This window comes from Neodiprion pinetum, chromosome 7, assembly GCF_021155775.2.
Source record: "Neodiprion pinetum isolate iyNeoPine1 chromosome 7, iyNeoPine1.2, whole genome shotgun sequence".
Lineage (NCBI taxonomy): Eukaryota > Metazoa > Arthropoda > Insecta > Hymenoptera > Diprionidae > Neodiprion > Neodiprion pinetum.
The window spans coordinates 1,049,254-1,072,092 of NC_060238.1; the positions used below are offsets into that span (position 1 = coordinate 1,049,254).

The 22,839-nt window shown below is 43.4% G+C and overlaps 1 protein-coding gene across 3 annotated transcripts in view; it reads right to left on the reverse strand.

The window, feature by feature from the left end:
- The window catches only part of stet (stem cell tumor), a 159,264-nt gene that overhangs the window by 23,571 nt on the left and 112,854 nt on the right, over window positions 1–22,839 (reverse strand). For all 3 annotated transcript variants that reach the window (XM_069137789.1, XM_069137790.1, XM_046636370.2), the window contains exons 5-6: window positions 16,085–16,197; window positions 8,309–8,426 (exon numbers count right to left, since the gene is read on the reverse strand). In XM_069137789.1, coding sequence (XP_068993890.1) covers window positions 8,309–8,426; window positions 16,085–16,197 — 231 coding nt within the window. The remainder of the gene's footprint in view (window positions 1–8,308; window positions 8,427–16,084; window positions 16,198–22,839) is intronic.

Below are 22,839 nucleotides of genomic sequence, written 5' to 3' on the forward strand. Positions count from 1 at the left end.
TTTTTTTTTGGAATACTGTTTCGTTCCTCGAGATTAGCCTGAAATATGAGGACGCGGCCATTTGTCGCTTATAAGGGTTGTTTATAAGGGGTGTGGGATTCCGGATCGGCGTGGAAAAAGAGGAAAATAACGAAACAAATGTAAATTTGATTCTCAGTCTAGATACACGTGTGTGTGTGTGTGTGTGTGTGTGTATAAATATATATGTGTATATAAGGTACCACGAGAAAAATAAGAAGAAGAAGAAGAAGAAGAAAAAGTATAGCACGTTTTCCGTGTGAAGCGAAAACGACCTTTACGCACCCGCCCTCTGATATACCTACCTACCCTTTACTTTACACGATTCAACCCCTCCACGCGGGCTGTGCCGCTGCTTCTCTCGCGGCCTAATCTCTCGGAAGGAAAGGCGAAAAAAAAAACGAAGGACAAAAAGAAAAACAGGCAACAGAAACACACGAAAAAGGTTTTAGCGATAAATTTGCAAATTTACACGTTTCGCTGAACGGGAAATTAGGGTTTGTTCTTCCGTATCGCGTATCCTCTCTTTTTATATCGCGTGCGTGCTCGCTCTTCGTCCTTCTCCCTTCTCACTTTACCACCTTGTGTCGTGGTATATCTGAGACAAAGGGCTTACCCGAAAAAAGAGAGGGAGAGAGCGAGGGTGGGATAAACCAATAACGTTCACATCGCAGTCGTTATCTTTTTTAATTCAGGATTTGACTGTAATGGTCACGATGAAGGATTCGTCTTATCTAATCGTATATATAAAAAAATTAAATAACGTTCACCGATCATTCATTGAAATCGAACCGATACATTTTTTTTTTTTTTTTTAACGAACATAAACGCAACCGTTGCCTGCAAGTTAGACACGAAGAATTTCACCCCCGGCAGAATTGACAATGCGAGAGCAAAAATGAAACACGTCACGCATCATTTTTTCGTCAACGTTTGGTCCTCATTGGAAGGATATATAAATTTATCTACACTGCGAAGAACAAAAGAAAAGAAGAATGAGAGGAGTCTGAAATTGGACGAAAAAATGATGGGTGACGTACTCGATTGACCTACAATTCCAACATCCGTTGCTCCACTGTATCAGCGAGGTCAAGAAGACTTCGATATCCTTGAAAAAAAAATAAAAAAATAAAAAACAAAATGTGCGATACGTTGCGGTAGGTATACAGCGAAGCAGGGAGTGTCCGGCACATTCACCGCGACACGTCGGAGACGACGGGTCGTTATGACAAGGATATGGGAGGGTTGTCTGCATTATTCGAGTGGACTGCACGCGGGAGGTGGAGGGAGGGGATGGAAGAGAGATGGAGCGGCGTGCATACATGCACGGATGCCTGAAGCATGTAGCAGAGAGTTAACGAGAATTCATGGAATAGCAAGAGCGTCGTTTGTCGCGCGTATAGAGTCTGGATATGCGGTGTTGGTACACGGTAAACGGTATCCTGCAGCGCAGCAGCAGCAGCGGGAGGATAGAGGAGACAGGAAGCTCCTTCCTTCTGGCTAGTGCCACTGCACAAGTCCAGAAACGTGGATTATTTTCTCCCTCAGTCTGTCTGTCTGTCTGGTAGTCTGGTAGTCTGGTCGACTCCCCTGACCCCGTAGTTCTAGCGCGTGTACGTCTCACCCTCTTCATCCCCTGAGCTTTTACGTGAGTGTGTGCGCGCGTTTCCCCCAAAACCAGGAAATACCGCGCACACGGGTATTCCGGAGGTGTAGCGTCAGCGGCATGCCAGGAACCAGTTCCGCTAAGCCGAGGAGACTAGGCGAACTAGGGTTCTAAGACTTTCGGGTTTCTTCCCACCTCCACCTCCTCGTCCCCTCGTCGAAGGGCGCCGCGATGCCGCGAAGCAAACTGCTCTCTAGACCACGAGATGAAGGGGGAAAGAGAGAAAGGGAGGATACAACTTTCGGTATCTCTCATAGGTCACGGTGGGTGGATAGCTACTACACGTGCGCGCGTAGTTCTTTCTTTTCTTTTCTTTTCTTTTTTTGCTTTCCACTTCAGCTTCCTCATCCTGATCCTGATCGTGATCCTGATCCTGATCCTGATCCTCCTCCTCCACCTCCCCTGTTTCTCTCTTTCTATCCGTGTTTATTCACACGTAGAAGAACACGAGGTTAACTAGAGCGAGAAGTATCTTTCGCAACCCAAGCGCACACCCTCCGACATCCACCGTATCGTACGTACGATATCCTCCGGTAGGTACCAGCGATACTTATCTAGGCATCTATCTCCGATCGGTAAAGAAAAATCACGAAACGATTCGAACCACCGCAGCGATCGGGGGTGGGTTTTATCAGCCTCGTGAATCGTCGTCCTGCCTTACAGGCAATGCTCGAAACTTCCTCTATGTACCCAAATGAAGCTCAACTCGTGGAAACGGAGTGACAAACTTTGCGCGTGGTCAGCGTGAAGCGGTCGGTTGTAAATTGCAGTGGCCGGCTGCAGTTTCGTTCATTCGTTCGTGCTGAAACGCTGCCGGTGCTGTTGCAGCAGTAGCATTTCCAGTCAGATGAGTTTTGACGCTGGGTCGATTGGGTGACCGACCAACCAGGTTGCATACGCCGATCTTTGGCCGGCAGCCGGCCGACTCCCAAGCATATGGGACATATGGGGTACAGGTTTGTAAAGATCCGCAGGTCTCGCAATCTTGTAATCCACGGTGTCCGGTAAAGGATCCGTAAAAAAATTCAATCACATTTTCAAGTTATTCAAGGACGATGAAAATGGAACATTTCAAGGATCACCGGACACCGCGTAACCTCGAACCGAGTCGACGACCGATGGATGGATCGAGGGAATCGAAAGTGAACGGTACAATAATAATTGGTGCGGCTTCGCGGTGCGGGATGTGAAATAAAAGAAGCTCGTTTTCCGGTATCCGGTATCGCCTTCTTGTCGCCACGGACGGAAAGCGGAAGAAGAAAATGGAACGAGGACCCTCAAGGAGGGACCACTTTGCTTTGTTGCCACTCGGACTTGACGCCTCCTCCTCCTCCTCCTCCTCCTCCTACGGATAGACGAGCACGGGGCACGTGCGTCGGCTCTCTCTCTCTCTCTCTCTCACCCCCTCTCTTTCTCTCGCACGCACGTAGTAATTCTCTTCTGTTCTGGTCTGGTCTCCGACTCCTCTCAATTATACGCGGTAGAACCGAGTTAATTTCGGCACTTCCCAAGTTTCCTTAGCTTTTTCTTCCTCTCCTTCCTCTTGTTTTACTTATTTATTTTTCACGACGCTCAGTGGTGTAGGTATTACAGAACCCAGAGCGTGCGCACGGTTCACCGTCGTCGTTTCCGGCGATGATCCCCAACTCGGCAAGAATTTTTAACCGTTATTAGCTTTCGGAACCATCGCGTACGTGCAGTGCTCGAGTCAACCTGCGACGACGAGTGCACAACCCGAGTGCAGAATGGAGACTCGCTCGTGTAAATACAATGATTACACTGCATCGAATGTTTGTTCAACTGCAGCGTGGTGTGTATGTATGCGCGCGCGCGCACCCACACACACACACACACACATATACACGTACGTAAGCCATTGCACGGCACTGGATCGGAGGAAGTCACCGGCCTGCTCCACCTCGCGTAGACTAGATATTGGTTCGTCATATCGAGCACCTTCTTGCGCCTACCGCGCGTAGTGAGCGGTCATGCAGGTAGGTGAACCCTGAAAAGCCTGGCGCCTGGGAAACTGGTAAACATGCAGGTATATACGCACGCGTTTTACTCGATATCGCATCACGTGCAACCGCACTTGTGGCGTGAACAGAAGGCGCTTCTTCTTTATCTTCTTGTTCATTTTCTTCATCGTAGCCAACATCCCGCGGTATTATACTGTTTATAGATAGGTGAAGTGAGGCGAGTTGGGTAGAAATTGAATAGCCGAGGAGGTTCGACGATTTTTTTTCACCACTCGTCCAGGGCCTCCGCCTCATTCTCGTTTTTCTCCATTTTCATCGCTTCTCTGTGTGAGGAAAAATACGCGCAGTCAGGGAGGCCGGAATCCTGTAGTAGGATCATTCCTCCAAATTGCTGACGACCAAGAAGAAGAAGAAGAAGAAGAAGAAGAAGCAGCAGCAGCAACAAACACCAGCTCGGCGGTATATAAAGTAGATAATTTGACTAAGTGACGGGTGACAGCTGTCAGCAGTAAATAAGTAAGTAAGTAAGTAAGTAAGTAAGTAAGAAAGAAAGTAAGGCGAGCTCAGACCGAAGGAGATAAAGAATGACTTGTATAATTCTCTGATCGAAGGGACATTTTTCCCCGTTTCGAGATGGGTCGGCGAAATTTGCCTTGCGGAATCAGCGTCTGGTTCGGATGCTAATAAAACTGTCACGGGGTTGCAGGTCACGAGGGTGAGGAAAGGCGAAGACGAAGGCGGAGGATGTCCTTCTCCCTTCGTCTCTTTCTCCGCGACCATCCCTCTCGATCGCGGCACCACCAACAGCAGCTGGGAGTCATTTTCCACCAAACGAAATTGCGGTCGCCGCCGACCAAGCAGCCACCTACTACCCCGGTTCCGGTCCTAATGACCAGTCTTATCTCTCTCCTCTCCTCTCCTCTCCTCTCCTCCACCAACCGCAAGTTATCGGCGAAACGCCGTCACCCCCCCCCCCCCCTCCCTCGCGGTGCGCATAAAACCCGATCACTATAAACAGTCCAACGTGATGTCTCGTGGTCTCTCGTGTCCCCGAGATATCCTGATTGTGAGAAAGCCCGAAGGAAGACAGGAGGGTTTCTTGACCGTTATACTACGACCGAGGAGAAAGACGAGAACAAACTCTTTTTCCTTCTACATTAAACATGGTGTCCGGTAAAAAGTCCGTAACAAATTCAACGACATTTCCAGGTTATTCAAGGACATTCGGGAAAAATATAAAATACGTTAATGGCAGAGGGCATTGTACGTAATCGCGACGCATGAGATTCACGTTATTTCTACTACAACCTGTTAGTGGGTAAAAAGGAAAAACCAGCTCCGAGGTGGGAATCCACTTTTTCTAAAAACAGTTACTCGGCGAGGACATATAAATATATCGTTCGCGGTACGTCTTAAAAATAGAATATTTTCGGAACTTTTTAAGGAAAAGCAAAATTCGACGATTGTCACGTAAAATAATACCGCAGATCAATATCGTCGCGTTCCTAACTCCAACCACGACTTACGCGTACTTAGCAATCCATTCCGCATCATTCGATCGATTTATATTCACGTACAGTTGACGATCTCTTCGCGATAAAAGTGTCGTCGAGCAACTAATTGGTCTTGAAGGTACGCTAATTGATCAATAATTGATCAGCAATAATTGTCGAGGGTTGAGCAAATCCCGCGTGAATATATTCGGAAGCATTTTGAATCGAGAATGGCAAACAACACCGACGCACGAATACATCGTCAATCGCTACTCGGTTTCCCGTTTACGTTTGCACTTTCGAAGGGTGGTTGTCGGCTCTGCAGCGTGCATATCCACGAAGGTGTCGACCGGTGTCCGTAGAGTATACCACAGAGCCGGTGTTGTTGTTGTACCTCCGCACACGGAGTGACGGACACGTTGCGCGTTTTTATAGCCGTATCGTGTCGCTCGTTGACTCCTACTCTCCGTATGTGTCACGCCGCGACGATTTATATAATTCAACGAATAAATAAAAGGCGTTAATAATGTGATGATATACAGTTACAAACAGCTGCAAAGCGACCCATTTTGCTCTGTACACGAAACTCCATGACTGACAATGAGAGTAAAATTTCACTGGAATCTGAAACTATTCATATTTCATTATCCTGTTAAGAATTGAAGGGCAATGCGTTTTTTAAATTAAAAGTAGCAGAGTGGGTAACGAGTATAGGTGAGAAATCGCCGTTGATAGCGACGGACAACGACCGCACATTATCCGGGGATTTCGAATGGAGAACGAATCAGACGAAGGGATGCAGGTAGCGCGCATGAGGTACGACGTTCGAATTAAGTTGGCAGAAGAAACAAAAATAGAAGAGACCGACCGACTGTCCGGAGTCCGGAAACGAGTGCATGCTCGTCTATGGATCGAGAGCGGACGAGGAAAATTTTTCCTATCGTGCCTCGAATACCGTATTACGCAGAGACGACGAGGACGATTCGAGAAGCCATCGTCGTCGTCTCCGTCGTCTTCGATCTACGTATACGTGTACGTGCAGTATAGATAAATCGACGCCACATACGTGCGGTATAACCTTATAACCGAAATTGTCGTAACCGTGGGCACGTTTCCTTCGACGTCTCACTCTGGCGCCCGACATGTTCCGACGATAGGATCGAGCGATGCGGCAGGAAGGGTATCTCGTATGCCACGGGTATTCGGAGAGCGTTCGCTAGCGCTTCGGGATTTCTAAATGCACAAATTCGCGAGTACGACGACGCGTGGTACGTAAGGAACAGGGTGTACTACTCGTTAAGTGTCCGCGAACGCGAATGTACGTTTTTAAATCTGGCGCCATTTATCTATGGCTAAAAGTTGACAATCGATTGACCGACGGGTACACCGTGCGAGTCGCACGGACACGTTGCGGAAATTGGCGAGCTGATCCGAACCAAGCCGATCGTTTGTTTGATTATTTAACGACAAATCGATAACGGAAAAAGATTAATTTTGAGGTTAGAGTGTGATTCAAACGCGAGGAAGGACTTTTTTTTTTTTAATAAAAGTTCATCGTCAAACCAACGTTTTTGGTCGTATTTCGTATTATTTTCGCACGACTACCCAGCTCTTCTATGGGTTTAACGTTTCGGCCTAACCCTGGAGAAATAACGTTACATATTCCATCGACTAATCTTTCCTCCGTAAAAAGTAAAAAGCGAGTATTCCATGCACCACCACCGTCGAGGGTCTCTGAATCAAAGCCACCGGAATACAAACAACCGTAGGTGTTGACGGCATAAAGGTACAGGGTACATAGGTATACACGTACAAGGGTAGGCGAGGTGCCGGTGAACACCTGGCGGTAAACGCTTCTGAATTTGTTAAAATTTAAACGACGTTAAAGCTCGCTACGGCGCAACGAACATTCCGTGCAGAGAGTGCGAGGAATGAAGATACTCTCACGGGTTTGTATACATATACACGTGCATAGAGGAGATACTGCGAAAATGTCGAGAGAAAATACAAGCCAAGTTCTTCCGAGGTATACCACCCAGTTATAATAGCAGCACACCCTGAGATTCTCCGTGCGGCGTTAATACCGTACACGTAGGTACAACTGAAACACTGAAAGACCGAAAGACCGAAACAGGGAAAGCAACGCTCTCTGTGCCGATGCTCACACGCGTGTGTTTCTTTCCGCGATAATACAGGTATGCATGCACTGCGTGGCAGCAGTGAGAAGCAGAGCGCAGCGCAGCAAGTTTCAACCGCATGCAGTTGCAACTCTTCCAGCATCCTCCACCGTCTGCATCAGCACACAGACGATATTATCGTTCGATGTACAGATATACAAAATGTTACACATTACGTCCAACACGGGTACGTATAACGTATACGTGTAGGTAACACGCATTAATTTTAACAAAGTTTTCCAACTGTGGCAGGGCACACGTAGGTAGGTATAACGATAATAACGTATAACTAAATAAACGCTTTACCTTGCTAGATATAGTTAAAAGCCGCGGTAACCTAAATCACGGGGAGGAGGGGAGGAAAACATTCCGAGTTGGTGGAGGAGAACATATACATGTATATATATATATATATATATACAGAGAGAGAGGGCGTATAATAATATTACCACTCGCCCCGGAGTTATAATAACGAGAGCGAGAGGAAGGGAGAGAGAGGAGGGGGTGAGAGGGATGAACGATATTTTACACGGTGAAAAGCTAAAAGGCCAGGGAGGAGAGCGTCAGGCAAGCAAGCAAACACCGTGGTAGGAGTGTTTATAACGATAGGTAGATACGCCGAGCATATGATACTGTCGATTTTTGACTCGGAGGCTTGATGAGGCAAAAAGAAAAAAAAAAATAAGAAGACGAGACGAAACGTCAAAATTTCAACGCTCGATTAATTACCACAAGCTTACATTACGTGTCTCTACATTAATGTCTGCGGATTATAACGATCGGACTGTTAACACCTTATTGCATGAATTACGAGGGATGTTGAATAAAAATTTTCATGAACATCTACGCATTTTTCCCCATCTTTCAATTTTTTCCCGCCTAGGTAACTTCTTTATTGCTCAACGGACCCATATTTAATTTCCGTAAGATCCAAAACTTTTATAACACGTAAATACGAATGAAGGATAAACTCACCTCGACTAGGGTGATGAGGATGATGAAAAGGGGCGGTGGACAGCACGTGTAATGGTCAGCGTAGTATTTCCGATCCCTTTCCTCGGTGAGAAATTCGTCGCCGATCATGCGTACCATCCTGAAATACATTAATAAGGAAGAAATAAGAACCGTGAATTAAAATTTGATTAAAGGAATCGTGTATAAATTTACTCTCCGTCCTTGCGTTAAGGTAGGTACGTAGGTACTCGATACAAGTCACGTGATGTCCAACCTAACCTAAGCGTACATCCTTACACTCACACTTACACACCCACATATATGTGAGAGTTTTTAGTCCTGCAGCAGCGCAAACGGTATTATTCTACCTTGGCACGATGCCCCGTTTTCGAATGATGCGATCAGAGGATAGAACAAGAAGAAGAAGAAGAAGGAAAAGAAGTCGGATCGAGAATGTACGTGTACGTATACGTGCATGCATGTGTGCATGTGTGTGTGTGCGGGGGTATAGATAGACGGGCAACCATCCATATATGTATGTACGTCTAGAACTGGGGGGTCGATAAAACAATCGTGCTGCGGTTATAGAAGCCGGACCGAATAACTGCGGAGAGAAAATAATAGAGTGAAGGAAGTGAGGGGACATAAGATGGATTTTTGCGGCCGGGTTCGATCCGGCCTCCGCAGGTCTCTATGTTCTATACGGCACCAGCAAGCAAGAGAGCTTTCGAGACGAGACGAGACGAGGTCCGTCCTGGCTTCGGGTTGACTGATCGTCCCGATCCTGCACGTCAACATCCACCCGGATATCTCAAGCTAATCTTTACTTCGCACTGATCCACGCGTTGTGCAAGAAACACTCGGATCGGCATCCGAGGACGAGGAAATCCAAATGTCTGAATAGTTCGACGAGCCCTTTGACTTGGACTTTGAACCTGTATCTCGATTGAAATGACTGTACCAGGTCGGCAAAAACAATTTTTTTCTTCATTTCTTTCGTGTTTCTATTGAGATGAAAATGATAAATTTTGATTCTATGCATCGAGTAATAATTAAAACCAATTTGTTTGATGCTCGTCTCTCAAGTTTTTTGATTGATAGCTAGGTAATATGGTTGACTATTCGGAAGGAAAGGGAAAACGTTTTCATCAAGATGCGATGGACTTTATTGTTATTAATGTTATCAGGGGCGACATAACGAGAGCATGATGGGAGATTGTATTTTTTGGGTCAATAGAAGAAGTACAAAAAACATTTGCAGCTTATTGCTAATTATTATTTTTAAATAATGGTGATTTAAATGGAAAACTGAAGTTGGTTTAACCGTTAACTTAGAATAAATGTTTGTGAAAATGGTGGTTTCTAGAAAAAAAACATACTTTAATCTAATAAAACTATTTTTTCATTCACTAGTTATGTGGATGAAATCAAAATTCGACATCATTTGACATCCAGACTGGAAATTCTTGGTGACCGGTGTTATCCGTGAACGACGAAGACGACGATGTCCATCAGAGATATTGGACAGATACTGCATAAGTAGAGTTTCGGGTAACCCACGGTACTGAGATTATTTTGAGAGAACAGCGCCAGTTCATCATCATCATCATCATCGTCATCGTCGTCGTCGTCGTCACTCGACTCCATTTGTTTGTACCTACGTACGACTACGTTTGCAATGATAACAAAGTGGAATAGCAGAGAAGAGAACAAATTCTATGCATCGCTCTACTTCCTGCGATGTCGCGTCTCTCACGTCGCGAAGTGAGACCTGACGCAGAGGCTGCATAGACTAGAACCTGGCGCTTCGTCGACGACGAGACGTCGTCGTTGAGACTTGCAACGGAAATAACATCGCGGGTAAAAGGCAGACAGAGAAGTAGGTCTCTATTTTCTCTCATTTTTCTTTCTCACCGTCGCAACATCCTCCTCCAGGGCCGCCGACGTCGTTTCTACGTGTGTGTATACAGACACGCACGCGCACGCATTATCTTTTACTTTCTTTATCATTACATTTCATTTTTTTTTTATGTTTTCACACTTTTCATCTCTCTTTGGGGAGGGGGAAAAAAAAAAGAAAAGAAAACCGTAGTAGTTGTGTACAGTTTGTTTTTATGTTTTTCACGTTTTTCTTCCCCTCCTCACTCTTTTTTCCCCAACGAATCTAAATCCACACTTCTCAGTAATATTAAATTATACACACACAAGCGCGTAAACGCATCGTCTCGACTAGTCGAGGGGTTCAACCCTGATGCATATAATATTCGTGTTTATCAAATTCCGGAGCAAATAAAGAAAGAAATATAAATTCTCTGCCGTACACGTATTATGCAGCTTATATACTCGACTTAATATTGTTCATTTCTTTTCACACACGTATAGGACATGTGGCCGTTGGCCAACGACGAACCCCTGCAGCGAGATGACTGAGCACACTGCCACACATAATACGTATGCTTATGCGTAAGAGAATTTTTGACGAGCGTGTAAACGAAGAGAAGGAAAAAATAAAAAAAAAAATGGACACTCGAATAAAGAAACGACGAACGAATAAATACCACCAAGATTCCGGCCCCCCGACGGAGGACTTTGCACAATACGTCGTCTTACGTTTAAGTAGCGTAATAAAGGGTGGTATAGGGGTTCAGCCCTTAATGAACGATAATGCTTCCCCTCCCCCTTGGCGAGAGAAGAAAAGGGAGAAAAACGAAAACAAAAAAACAACAATGCCCGAATCATTCTGAATTGCGCGTACAAGTTTATGTACAAGGAATAATAGCTAAAGTGTGTTTTACTCCGCATTCTCACAGTGCGTTAAATTGTAGACAAAAGAATCACGCACATATATGTATAATTATTATATATGAACTGCTTTTATACCAGCTGTATAAGTCTCATGATTTTCTTTTCTTTAATTTTTGAATCGGGGCTTGTTTTTTTTTTCTAATTGTTTTCGTTGACTTTTGTCCGGTTTCTTTCAAGTGAGAAACTCTAGAACAGCAAAAAATTATGAAATACTTCTTTTTCTTCTATATGCAATAAGAATTCCGGGTATAAGTATTTTAATGACACATGTTTTATGAATTCTTTTTACAGACCCGCAGTCTTGGAAAATGTATACATATTATACGCGTAAGAATTTTTTATGCAGGAAATAGATGAAAAAATGAAAAAAAAAATAAATTTTACGGGTTAGACATAATCGTTACGTACAAGGTAATATCGTATCATTCAAAGAAAATGAAACATTATTGTGTAATAACGAATATAAGATCGCAGGGAAGAGAATAAATTGAACGAATTACGACACCGCGATGGTGAATAAGCGAGTGAAAAATTCAAGAGAAACGATACGTATATTATGTAAAATTAGGAAAACGAGCGTCGGGTGTATAATGGGAGCTAATGATATTACATATGTATGTATGTAGGTAGGTACGAAAGTATGACCCGAGAATGACGCGAAGACGCGACTTTGATATGGAAATTGTTGGCGTCGGATGAAGCAAAAGAAGATGAAAAAAGACGCGGAAGAAAAATAAGACGAATTCAATTTAACCCTGCAGACACGAATGTATAATCTATGTCAATAAAACCCATATTCAACATTGCACGACGTATAGTATTTCAAGTTTTTTTTTTGTTTGTTTTCGAACTTTATTTCACGAGGTAGTTTGTCCATCTAGTTTTCTATGTCGGAACAAGAAAGAAAAAAAAAAAATCTAGAATCATTTCTTCGCTACCCGAAAAAAACACCGATTGTGTGAAGTTATCGAGATTTTACCGTAAAATCTGTGAGCGAATTAGCGAAAAGCCGTCGACTTGGCATTCATTATACTCCGTGAGAGAACAAACGATACTTTTACACTTTTACGAGGCTGATGTTAGCAGTAAAGTTACCGTAACAAACGTTGAACGAAAAATTACTATTTTGCACAGTTAAAATGACTGGAAATGTAGTAGAATTTACAAAATCTCTTTTTTTTTTCTTCGTGCTTTATAAACATCAAGCTTCAGGGAATGCTAAAATTGCAAAATAACGAGTTTTTCTAAAAATGCATTATTACAATAACGTTACAAACTTCACCCTGATACACTTTGTCTATTACGTACACGCGAGAACAATGTAAGAATGGAATTACAAGGACTGAGATACTTGGAGGAGGGAAGAAGAGAAACGATCGTATTGAAGTTAGTCACGTTATCGTAACGATTCATGCCGATGAGTAAAACCGTAATTTCGCGATTTTGGAATTGTCTGAAATTCTCGGTAAACAGTTAATAAAACAAAACGCAATCATATTTTGGAACCTTAGTTCTAAAATTTTAAAAATCACTGTGAAATTAGAAAATAGTCATGTTTTTCTCCAATTTTACGTTACGACAACGTTACGAACTTCGTGATAAGAAACGCGGATCGTCGAACGAAGCGAAGCGAGATGTAGAAAGAGAGGGTGGCCACTGAATCTCCATCACGAAATTCCCTGACTATTCTTGGTTTTCCAGAGAAAAGTCATAAAAATTTCTCTGACCGATTCGTATAAATTGTTTCTAGCAAATTGAATAAAAATTGCATATTTTCCATACAATGATTATTATTATTTTCCGTGTGAAAGTACGAACAGTCGCTCGGGTCGGACTGTCCCATCCAGCCGATGCGACCGATCGTTCGTAAGGTAATATTTCGGAATATTCAAAGTTTCAAGAGAACTTTTCATTAATTTATCTAAAGCTTAAAAAAATTGTGCCACGTATATGTATGAAGAGACGACATGGCAAACGATTCTCTGGCTTCCTGCAAAAACTCCTGACGTTTCCCTGACTATTCTAGAATTTCCGAATTCCATGAAATTTCCAGGTTTTCCAGAATTCCCTAACCTCTGGCCATCCTGAAAGACACACTAGGCACACAAGCTGATCGAGGACGCCGACGGCACGCGCCGTTCTGAAATTAAATTCAAAACACAACACAACGATATGCGTAAATCATCTTGAAACCTAGGCAAACAGAGAGACTTGTAAGCAAGTGTCTGTGTGTGTGCGTTTGCGCGAAGCAACAAAGCGTATCAACTTTTGAGAGACACGTGTCTCGTTACTTCGCAAACCTGACGTCGAGTGTGATGTGTATGATACCTGGGCAGTGAAAAAGTTGGATGAAAAAACAAAAAAAAGAAATAAGATCACAACATACATGATCGAGGTGTGCTGGGGCCTGTTGGGATCCCCCCCCGGATAATTGCTGGCTGCAGGATTAACGAACCCCTGCACGACCTGTCGTCGGTTGCCGGCAACCGTCGTGACGGTCGTGGTTGTGGTCGTTGCGATAGTCCTCGGCTGGGATTGGACATCCTTGAGTATTTTCGTGGCACTCAACGGCGTCGTGACACACATTATAAAAACAAAAATCCCGTCGTATCGAACGACGCGACAAACACACACATAGACACCGACACCAACAGCAACAGCAACAACACAACAGCAGCAGCACAAGATCACAAGAACAACGCGATATGGTGATACAACGATTGTTTTTCGCCAACTGATTAACGACGATAATGATAAATAACGATCATCAAAGGTGCACCGATCAGTTATGTTCCTTTTCTTTTTTCTCTTCTTGTTTCAGCTTACAAAATTTTATTCAAATTAACACAGATTCGTGGATGTTTTTTTTCTTTCCTCTGTTTTCTTCCCTTTGGATTGTCGAATTTAGGAGGGTCTTATACCTATGCGACGTATACATGCACTGTACCAAGTTATTATACTGTCATATATACAAAGACACGTGCGCACGCTGCTGCCTAGAGCGGGTATCACTTGTTGGCTGTCAATGCAGCAACGGTAGCGTGCGTTCACGTTTGTTTTCTTTCTCCCTTCACCTCTCCTTCCTCTTCTCCTTACTCGTCTCAGTCCTCTGAACGAAATGGAAGTTTCCGTACACAACTTCCGGATCAAGAAGAATAAAGCGCGAGGAAAAAAAAAACCCAACTCCAACTTCGCACCGAAGAATAAATAACAAGACCAAAACAACGCTTATATTTGTAAATCGTCCGATCTCCCCCTCAGCGAAAACTATAGGAAACGATATGATGACGTCAACAACAAGAACAACAAAAACAAAAACTACAATCGTCGCACCGCAGCCGATAGATGTTTTATTTTATAATATATATATATATATGTATATATATGCATACGACGATAGCGCAAAAACTGTGTTTGTTTGTGTTATTGTTATTATTATTATTATTGTTGTTGTTTTTATTACTATTATTATTAATACGATTATCGTTCGGAAGGCGATCGGATCTCGAGGATCGATCCCGCCTCTACACGAGGCTGCATTCGCGTCAAGGCCGCGGTTCGATGCATGCCCCGTTCTCGCAGGACGGCTGCCGCGGTCAGACTGTCTGACTGACTGACTGAGTGACTGACTGAGCGAGGTAGCGAGCGGAGTGGTAGGGCGGGGTACAAGGGTATGGGGTACAGGGTGTACGGTTCCAGTTTCGCGCGGCTCGCCCGCTCGCTCGCGTCGCGCCGAGTGCCACGAGCCACGGGGCCGACGGCTCCCGACAGCCTCCCGAGAGCCTCCCGACGGGCTGCGTGGGTGTGCACGCGGCGTCGAGGGGTCGAGGGAGGACACAGGCAGCCGGTTATTGGCCGCGAGTCTGGCGCCTGCCTAGGGGTGGGGGGAACACCAGGCCAATCACGCTCGTTACTCGGTCAACGCCGCCGATGCCTCGAACGCGCACTTCAAAGAGATTCGCCGAGCCTTCCGACGACCGAGTTGCCGCCGCTTCTCTCCTCTCGCTCTCTCTCTCTCGTCCTTCGCTACTCCAATAACACCGGACACTCACTCAGCCGCGAGCCGTCAGCCGCGAAGGTTCCGTTGTGGACGACCGTCGGCCGTTTCTTCGTAATATAATTCTGTACAGCTTTAATTTATTATCTTATTAGTTGTTTTCTTCACCGTCAATCGCTCGCGTTTCCTGTGTGTGTATATATATATATATATACACACACACACACATGGATGTATTTACATTCGTTTTTTGTATTCTATCGTCAATATCGTATTATACCTGCAGTTTTGGCTTTTTCGGTGTTTTTTTGTTTTTTTTTTTATTTCTCCAGATCTTACGTTTCAATTTCATTCTTTCTTTTCTTTCTCTTCTACTCAAAGTCGCAAAATTCTACAACAAAACGATAATTTCGTTACTTTTGCTCGTACCTACCTACCTACATTGGTGGAAATACAATCGCGAATCATTTTGTTCCTTTGGCGGTGTTTTTCTCATTCAAATACGTATAATTGTTATATTACATGTTGAACAATAATTATCTATGTGTAAACATTTATTTGTGTCTCTGGCCGCGGTTGATGCGATGCCAATGAAGTGATTTAAAATTTAATGTAGTTTTTTTTGTAGGCACTTTGTTTGTTTTCATCTTGAAGTTTCTCCCGTGTGTGACCATTTTCGTTCTATCGCACACGTACATCTCGCAATCGAAATAATTGTGAAATGTGTGATTTAGATGTCTGTAAATCAGACGACGGAATTCAGTTTTCCTGCATTTTTGTTTCATTTTCAAATTCCTGCGTCAAAGTTTCAATTCCTGCATTAATTTCAATGGCTATAAATCACCTTTACTCTGACCGAACTTTTACATACTTATATTATATGTAGGTTTATAAATAATGCATGCATCGGGGTGGTGCAATAATAGTAATAATAATAATAAAGTTATTATTACTATCATTTTAACGACAAAAACGATTTAGACGATAATACCAACCTTTGGAATAGAGGCGGTTCGTCAACGAGCAGATGAAAATCGTTTTCGGAACAGACTTCTCTGTCGCGATGATGAACGGCGCATTTGAAACTACGGCTACGCTTTCCACTCATCTGTAACAATAGAAAAAATCAAACGATAAAAATTAACGTTTATTATTCACAATAATGTAGTGTAAAATTAATAATTATAAAGTCAAACTTTTACACGCGAATTTTTCCTTTGCCTGTACGTGTTACAGACAGCATCGATTATGGTATCAATATCGCATTATAATCTGTAAACTTTTGACATTGTATAATTAATGCAGAATTAATCGTGAAATTAAAATGAACCCCATGCACGGCTTCACGGCGGTGGTTCTTATAAACATATGCATAGGCGTACGATAGGCACAAGGTACACGGCGTGACCTGAGCTATTAATCTAGCGTAGGTGTAACGTAAATGCATACGTGAATATAGGTATGCGAACGCGAGGCAAGGGTATGTATATCAGAGGTATACCCACGTGACGCGAAGAGCGAGAGAGCTCGACGAGTTTAAGGAGGCAAGCCGCGCCGACAAAGCTTTGTAATTAATACCGCGGTATTAATTAATTATAAGCCGCTTTTAACGTGCAATTTAGAAGCTGCTGCAGCCCCTTCTCCTCGTTCCTATCCTCCGCGTATATGTATAATGCAGAACGTATGCAGATGTGTATGTATATGTATAATAACCAAAGGAGTTCAAAGTGCGAGTTAACTCAGCCAATTGTTTAGATTTTCTTGTGCGAGCGGAGCTGGATTCGAGCTTTGATTGTTTCACAGGTATATTACAGACGATTCAATGTATTTATATTTATATTTACTTTCATTCTAAGGAAAAATAAATACCTGTAATCTTATACGTCGCACTGTTTCTCTTTTTTTTTTTTTTTTAATACCGTATCTTATACATTTTCACTCACCGAAACCGGAAAAGATACCATCGAAAACATAATATCTACCATAAACATCCCGTGCAGCTGAAATAAAATATTTTTTTCACACCTGTGTTACATATGTGCGTGCCAGTATAGGCCTAAGTATTCACTTATTCGCGACTTTGAGACTGAAAGTACCCGATAGACGTATCGAACGTTTCACCGCGGTCTAGACGTGTCAATTCGAAATTGAACGGTGGAGGAGAAGAGGATAAGGGCGAAAACGCGATTCCGATCGGTGATCGTTCGAATAAGAAACGAACGTTTCACTGCTACTTACAATATATATATAGACATATTATACCCATATACGTTATGCCTTGTACGATATACAGTTATACAAGCGGGCGAAGAGAATTCTCTTACATTCATTTGAACAATTCTCAGTCTTTCTCGAGCCCCGTTTTCTCTACAATTGTTTTATTATCTCTCTCACGCAGCGTTTAGGAGTTAGTATAAAGTTTTAGGTCAGATTAGGGTTTTGTGCATTATACCTATACCTTAAGAACCGATCGAGGGTAGATACGGCTTTAGAAGAATACCTCTGCTACGCCACATTCCTTTTTACGCGTACGTACTTTATGCATACATATGCGTATATATACATACACGTATCTATATGTGAAATAAAATTGCTATTTCACCCAGCTCTTTGAAACGGCGTTCGATAGACGTTATATTATACATTATATGTATAGCTAGAGCGTCGTGTAGGTATATATAGATATAAAGTTTCAACATCGACTGATGTGTTCGTAGAATAGCTGATAAATAAATAAGGAAATGTTTTCTTTTTTTTGTCTCTCTTAAATTGATCTGTTACTGTTGACAAGCTTTTTCTTTCTACGTTCGTTTCAACTTCCGTTGATGTATGCTAATTTATATAATTATATATGATATATTTCTCAAATTTATTTATTTCATCAGCGAAAAATATATTTCAAATAAAATTTCTCACCCCGTGCAATTCTTTATTTATATGTATACATAAAACAAGTTGCGAATCATCGTAATACGTAAAACAATAGCGACGACAATTCTATTATATTCTATATTCATTCTTCCTGTACGTATACTCGGACTTTAGATTACGAGTTACACGATGAGTCTAACAAGACGCCGCGCATAACGAGAATTGACGCAAGGCACGCGAATCGGTTGTGAAATAGTCGCGCGGTGTGAGTCGGTCCGTATCTGTCTCTGCGACAGAGAATGAAAACTATAACGTAGAGAGAGCTTCGAGTTTTACCAATACCCGTAATATACACATACATTATACAGGAAATTTGTTTGATGCCAAAAAAAAAAAAAATTGCGTTCAAAGTAAAATTACGTATATTACATATTGTTCCTTGCAATAATAACAAAAATAAATTTGCATGAGATGAAAGTTAATTGAGTTTCGTTATCAAAAAAATATAACAAACCTTTTTTGCAGAATATTCATGCATCCGACATTTATGTTATACATCGCCTCCTTACCGAACTACAAGATTCACAAACAATCGAAATCGTTTTCGCATGTTAATTAAATGGAAAATGAAAATTGGAAAATCGCGCTCAGGAAAAAAAGTGACTGAAAAAAAACAAATATATACATATATATATTTATGTATATATGTGAATATACAAACAAGTGTATTACATGGATAAAATTAATATTGGGAAGTTAATTGACCGAGTATTACTTTTTGATCAAAAGTGTAAGTGTTAATATTTAAAGTACGTCAATTCCTAACTCTGCGAACGGTTTTCATTTTCTCCCTTAGAACAACCTTAAACCCCCTGCCCCCCATAAAATCCCTTATTGGAATTTCCCCCCCCCCCCCCCCCCCCCCCCAAATTTGGGAGAAAACCCCCCATGCCGGTAACACTCTATGGCGAAAATTTATTACCGAACTGAGGCGGTGCCGCGGGTGGAAAAACTACGAAACCTCGAAACTCGGATTACGTGAAAGACACGCAATGCGCTATATCGCTGCCTCGGTGCTGCTGATACTTTGCTCCGACTGTACATACCATGTACCTTACAAGTACGCTTGCATCGTCCTACTATTAAAGCGAACGTGCAGAGCGAACGAGTTTATACATACATGTTATATACCGGCGTAAAGCTTGCACACGAACGCACGCGGAGTCATTAATTAATTTATGTAATTGACTTCCGCTTGTAAACCTGACCAAAGAGGAACCCCCGGTATTATGAGCCACAACGCGTGTGCGAGTGTATGTTAACCTATACGTATAAATATTGGTACGTACGCCGTATCCTGCCCGTCGTCTACCTGTCTACTTACTCACAACGCGAGACTTTATTAACCGCGTGTTATTTATTATACATGTGATACGCATTCACGAATACGTATATACTCGCTAGCTTTGGCTGTCCGGTGTCTCGGGGGGGGGGGGGGGGGGGGTTAAAGGAAGTAAGGAAGAAGATAAACTATTACGAGAAGAAGAAAAAAATAAACCTCCATCACGAAAATTATATCTGATTTTTTATGAGTGTATAATATTATTATGTAAGTATACAAAATTATACCGCGTTCTGCAAGAGTTTCGGTGCAAAGAAAGTGATAAAAATCGAACGTGTAGATATGTACCGTATACACAGTATTCAGGGAATGTGAATTGCATCAGGATAATTTTTTCCACCGTACCTCTGCACTTCGCTTTTTATCTCACAATAATCAGATACGTGCGGTGTACTGTATATACTCGTTACTTTTCTCCTTCACGCTTCAGGCTCGTCCTTAATATCTATTTTCTAATTCGTCCACGTATAGCAGCTACAACTCGGCTGACGTATTCCTGTGTGTACGGTAATCTATTTCATGCATGTGAATTTTATTTAAAGACGTTATACACCTCGGTAAAATTGTATTACATGTACACCCTCTTCTTTTATCGGTGAATGAATTATATACTTGACGCGAAAAAATTAATGCTCGATGAATATAAAATTGCAATTGCAAAAAAAAAGAGAAAAGAAATAGCAAACCGAAGATACCGTAAGAATAAAAATTGAAAAATCTTTCAACAGCCGTGCCGCAGGTGCGCTCTGCAGCAGCAGCACCACCACCACCACCACCACCATATACCTCCGTATGGTGAAGTCGCCGTATAGACTGGCTAATTGAAAGTTTGCGTGCAAACTTGCGGGGGACGGGGTGAAGCGGAGATGTAAAGGTGATATAAGGTATAACTTTAGCCCGTAAACGTATACGTGTACATACGATTCTCGTGCAACGACCGCATGGGGCAAGGAGAAGTTAAATCCTTGGCGTATGCCTATAATACAACAACCATAGAGTAGTATATTTATAGAATAGAGACTTTTAGAGTAAAAGCTTCGCGGGAGGTGTCTCGTCATCGTCGTTCGTGTCGGACACGCGACGTTGGTTAACCCTCGGAGAACGCGGAAGTTTCGATTTTACCACCATTTTACCCAAATATTTTTAAATTTTCATAAAAGAAGAAGAAAATGAAACAAAAAGTGTCAACTTTTTTCGGTGATTTAATATATCTCGAGAGGCATTTGAACCACGGGGTTTGATACTACAATATTTGACGAATGTCCAAAGAGTTGTTTCAAGTCGATGGGACGAGTAGTTCCGTTACGGTAGACCGTGAAAAAAGCACAGGGTTTCACAGACCCGGATTCTACACTCGGTGAAATCGAAAAATGAGGCGCGTTCTCCGAAGGTTAATTTCGAACGATCGTACGAATGACCCGTGCGTGGAAAATGAGCAGCAACCGCGGCGCGAGGACAGCGAGACGGACTTGGCCTGAGCGAGGATAATATTTACTGATAGGATCCCAAGGGCGGAAGGGGGGGGAGTCGAGGGTCCGGGTGATTAGCGAAGCGATTCCGAGGCCGGCGGTGCCGGGCTCGACACTAATGCGTTACATATTCCTTTGACTTTGGCAAAAACCCAATGTTAGCCGGGGTGTAGCTGTAGGTATACGTACGTAACGGCCGACCGGCCGGCTCCCGTGGTGGTCAAAATGCCAGACCGCCTAATGGGGGAGAGAATCCCCGCTATATATACCTGCATGCAGCAAAAGCACGGCATCGGGGATTATCCCGCGGGCGGCTCGACTCGTTCGTAATATGTACTTGCAGGGGAGGAAAACCACGAACGGCTTTCGCCTATGCGGAGTGCCGATGGCAATCCCGATACGGGGATGAGGTTGTTCTTTTATTTTCTACGCCGGTAAGAAGCAGGGCGAAGAATTTACATCGCGCGGCGGAGAAAATCCTCGTTTTTCTAGCTCGGTATTGAGCTCGACGGCTCTTTATAGCGTATCGTATTAAGGCCGAAGTCTAGACGAGTCGAACGAGTCCTTGATCGTCGAGATCGGATAAACCGTTCCCGAGATATCGTAAGTGCGAACTTTGCCACTCGCGCGAGTCGAGAGTCCAAGTCTCTTGGCGCTCGCGCGATTTCTGCTAATCGCCGAAATTCAATCGCCAGTATCTCAGGAACGGTTCGACCGATTTCAACGATCGAGAAGTGGTTGGATTTGTCTCGAAGCCGGCTACTATCTGGCCGATGAGAATACGATTCTCACACGATTCATCCCGGTCCAAATTTAGTCTGAAAAAATTGTCTGCAACTACAGGACAAGGTGTATGGGTAAGAAAAATGTCGACAGAAGTCCAATAGTCGATACTTGCCGGATGAAGACGTGCTCGGAGAATAGGTAAGTATAAGGCAGGTATATAAGAAAACTCCTACAACGTGCGAATTTTCTCATCGAGTGTCTCCTCGCGGATGGCCGAGACATTTGATCAAGCCTCGAATTCGGCGTCAATGTAAAAGCATTGATTGGAAAGAACGGGAATTTTCGCGCCCGCCTCTGATCGTCGACCGTAGACGTCAATCGCGAGGCGCAGCGGCAGCTGCTCCGGCCGGGCGTCATTTCCCACTCTCCGCTCATTATCGGAATCCGGAAATCATGACTCGACGCGATATACGTGGAACTGACAGTAACAATAACGATAACAACGGTAAAATATGCGAGACAAATGGCCGTATCTTTGGATTTCGTCGACTTAAAGACCTTGGTATGTATTTGACATTAATTTCAGCTCAATACCTCTACCCGTTCCTGAGAAGAAGGGTCTTGACAGACGGACGACGAAGTGATTTAAGGTACGGAACCCTAAGAATGAACAAAAAGGAGCTTAGGTTTATAGTTTATCTCTCGTTGTCAGCTTTCGTACACAGCAAGCGGCGGGGATAAATACGTGGCGAAATCCTTTGGCGTATAGGTATACGTAATCCCGTATACCGCAATATGACGGGAAGGCCAGGATACCTGGCGGCGATTATGTATATATCGTAATTGGGAGTAAGCGGGAGTTGCTCGGTGGTTTCATCACCGATACGGAGCGGAGCACCTGCCATGCCCCCCCCTTATCTCTTGGAGTATAGGTGTATTTTCGATCGTGCAGGCGAGGTTGGGCGGTGCAGGTTGGAAGTCGCGTTTCCCGCGGCGAGGAGCGCAATTATCCTGCCCTCCACCACCGGCACCGCCGTCTCCTCCTGCGTCAGCGAAGCCTTTTATTCGCGGCTTGCTCTTTGTCTCGGTCCGCTGCTGCCGGAGGATGATCCAGTTAATAGGTAATGATTGCTCCGCTCCGCTGCGGCTGCGTGGACCAACCACTACGCGGCCCTAACGTAAATCGGCGTAAATCGGACAAGAAGAGGAGAGCGTCGCACTCTCACCGTTTAACCTTCGGTCTGCACGTTAGGTTGCTTATTAATATGTTATAGGAGTAATA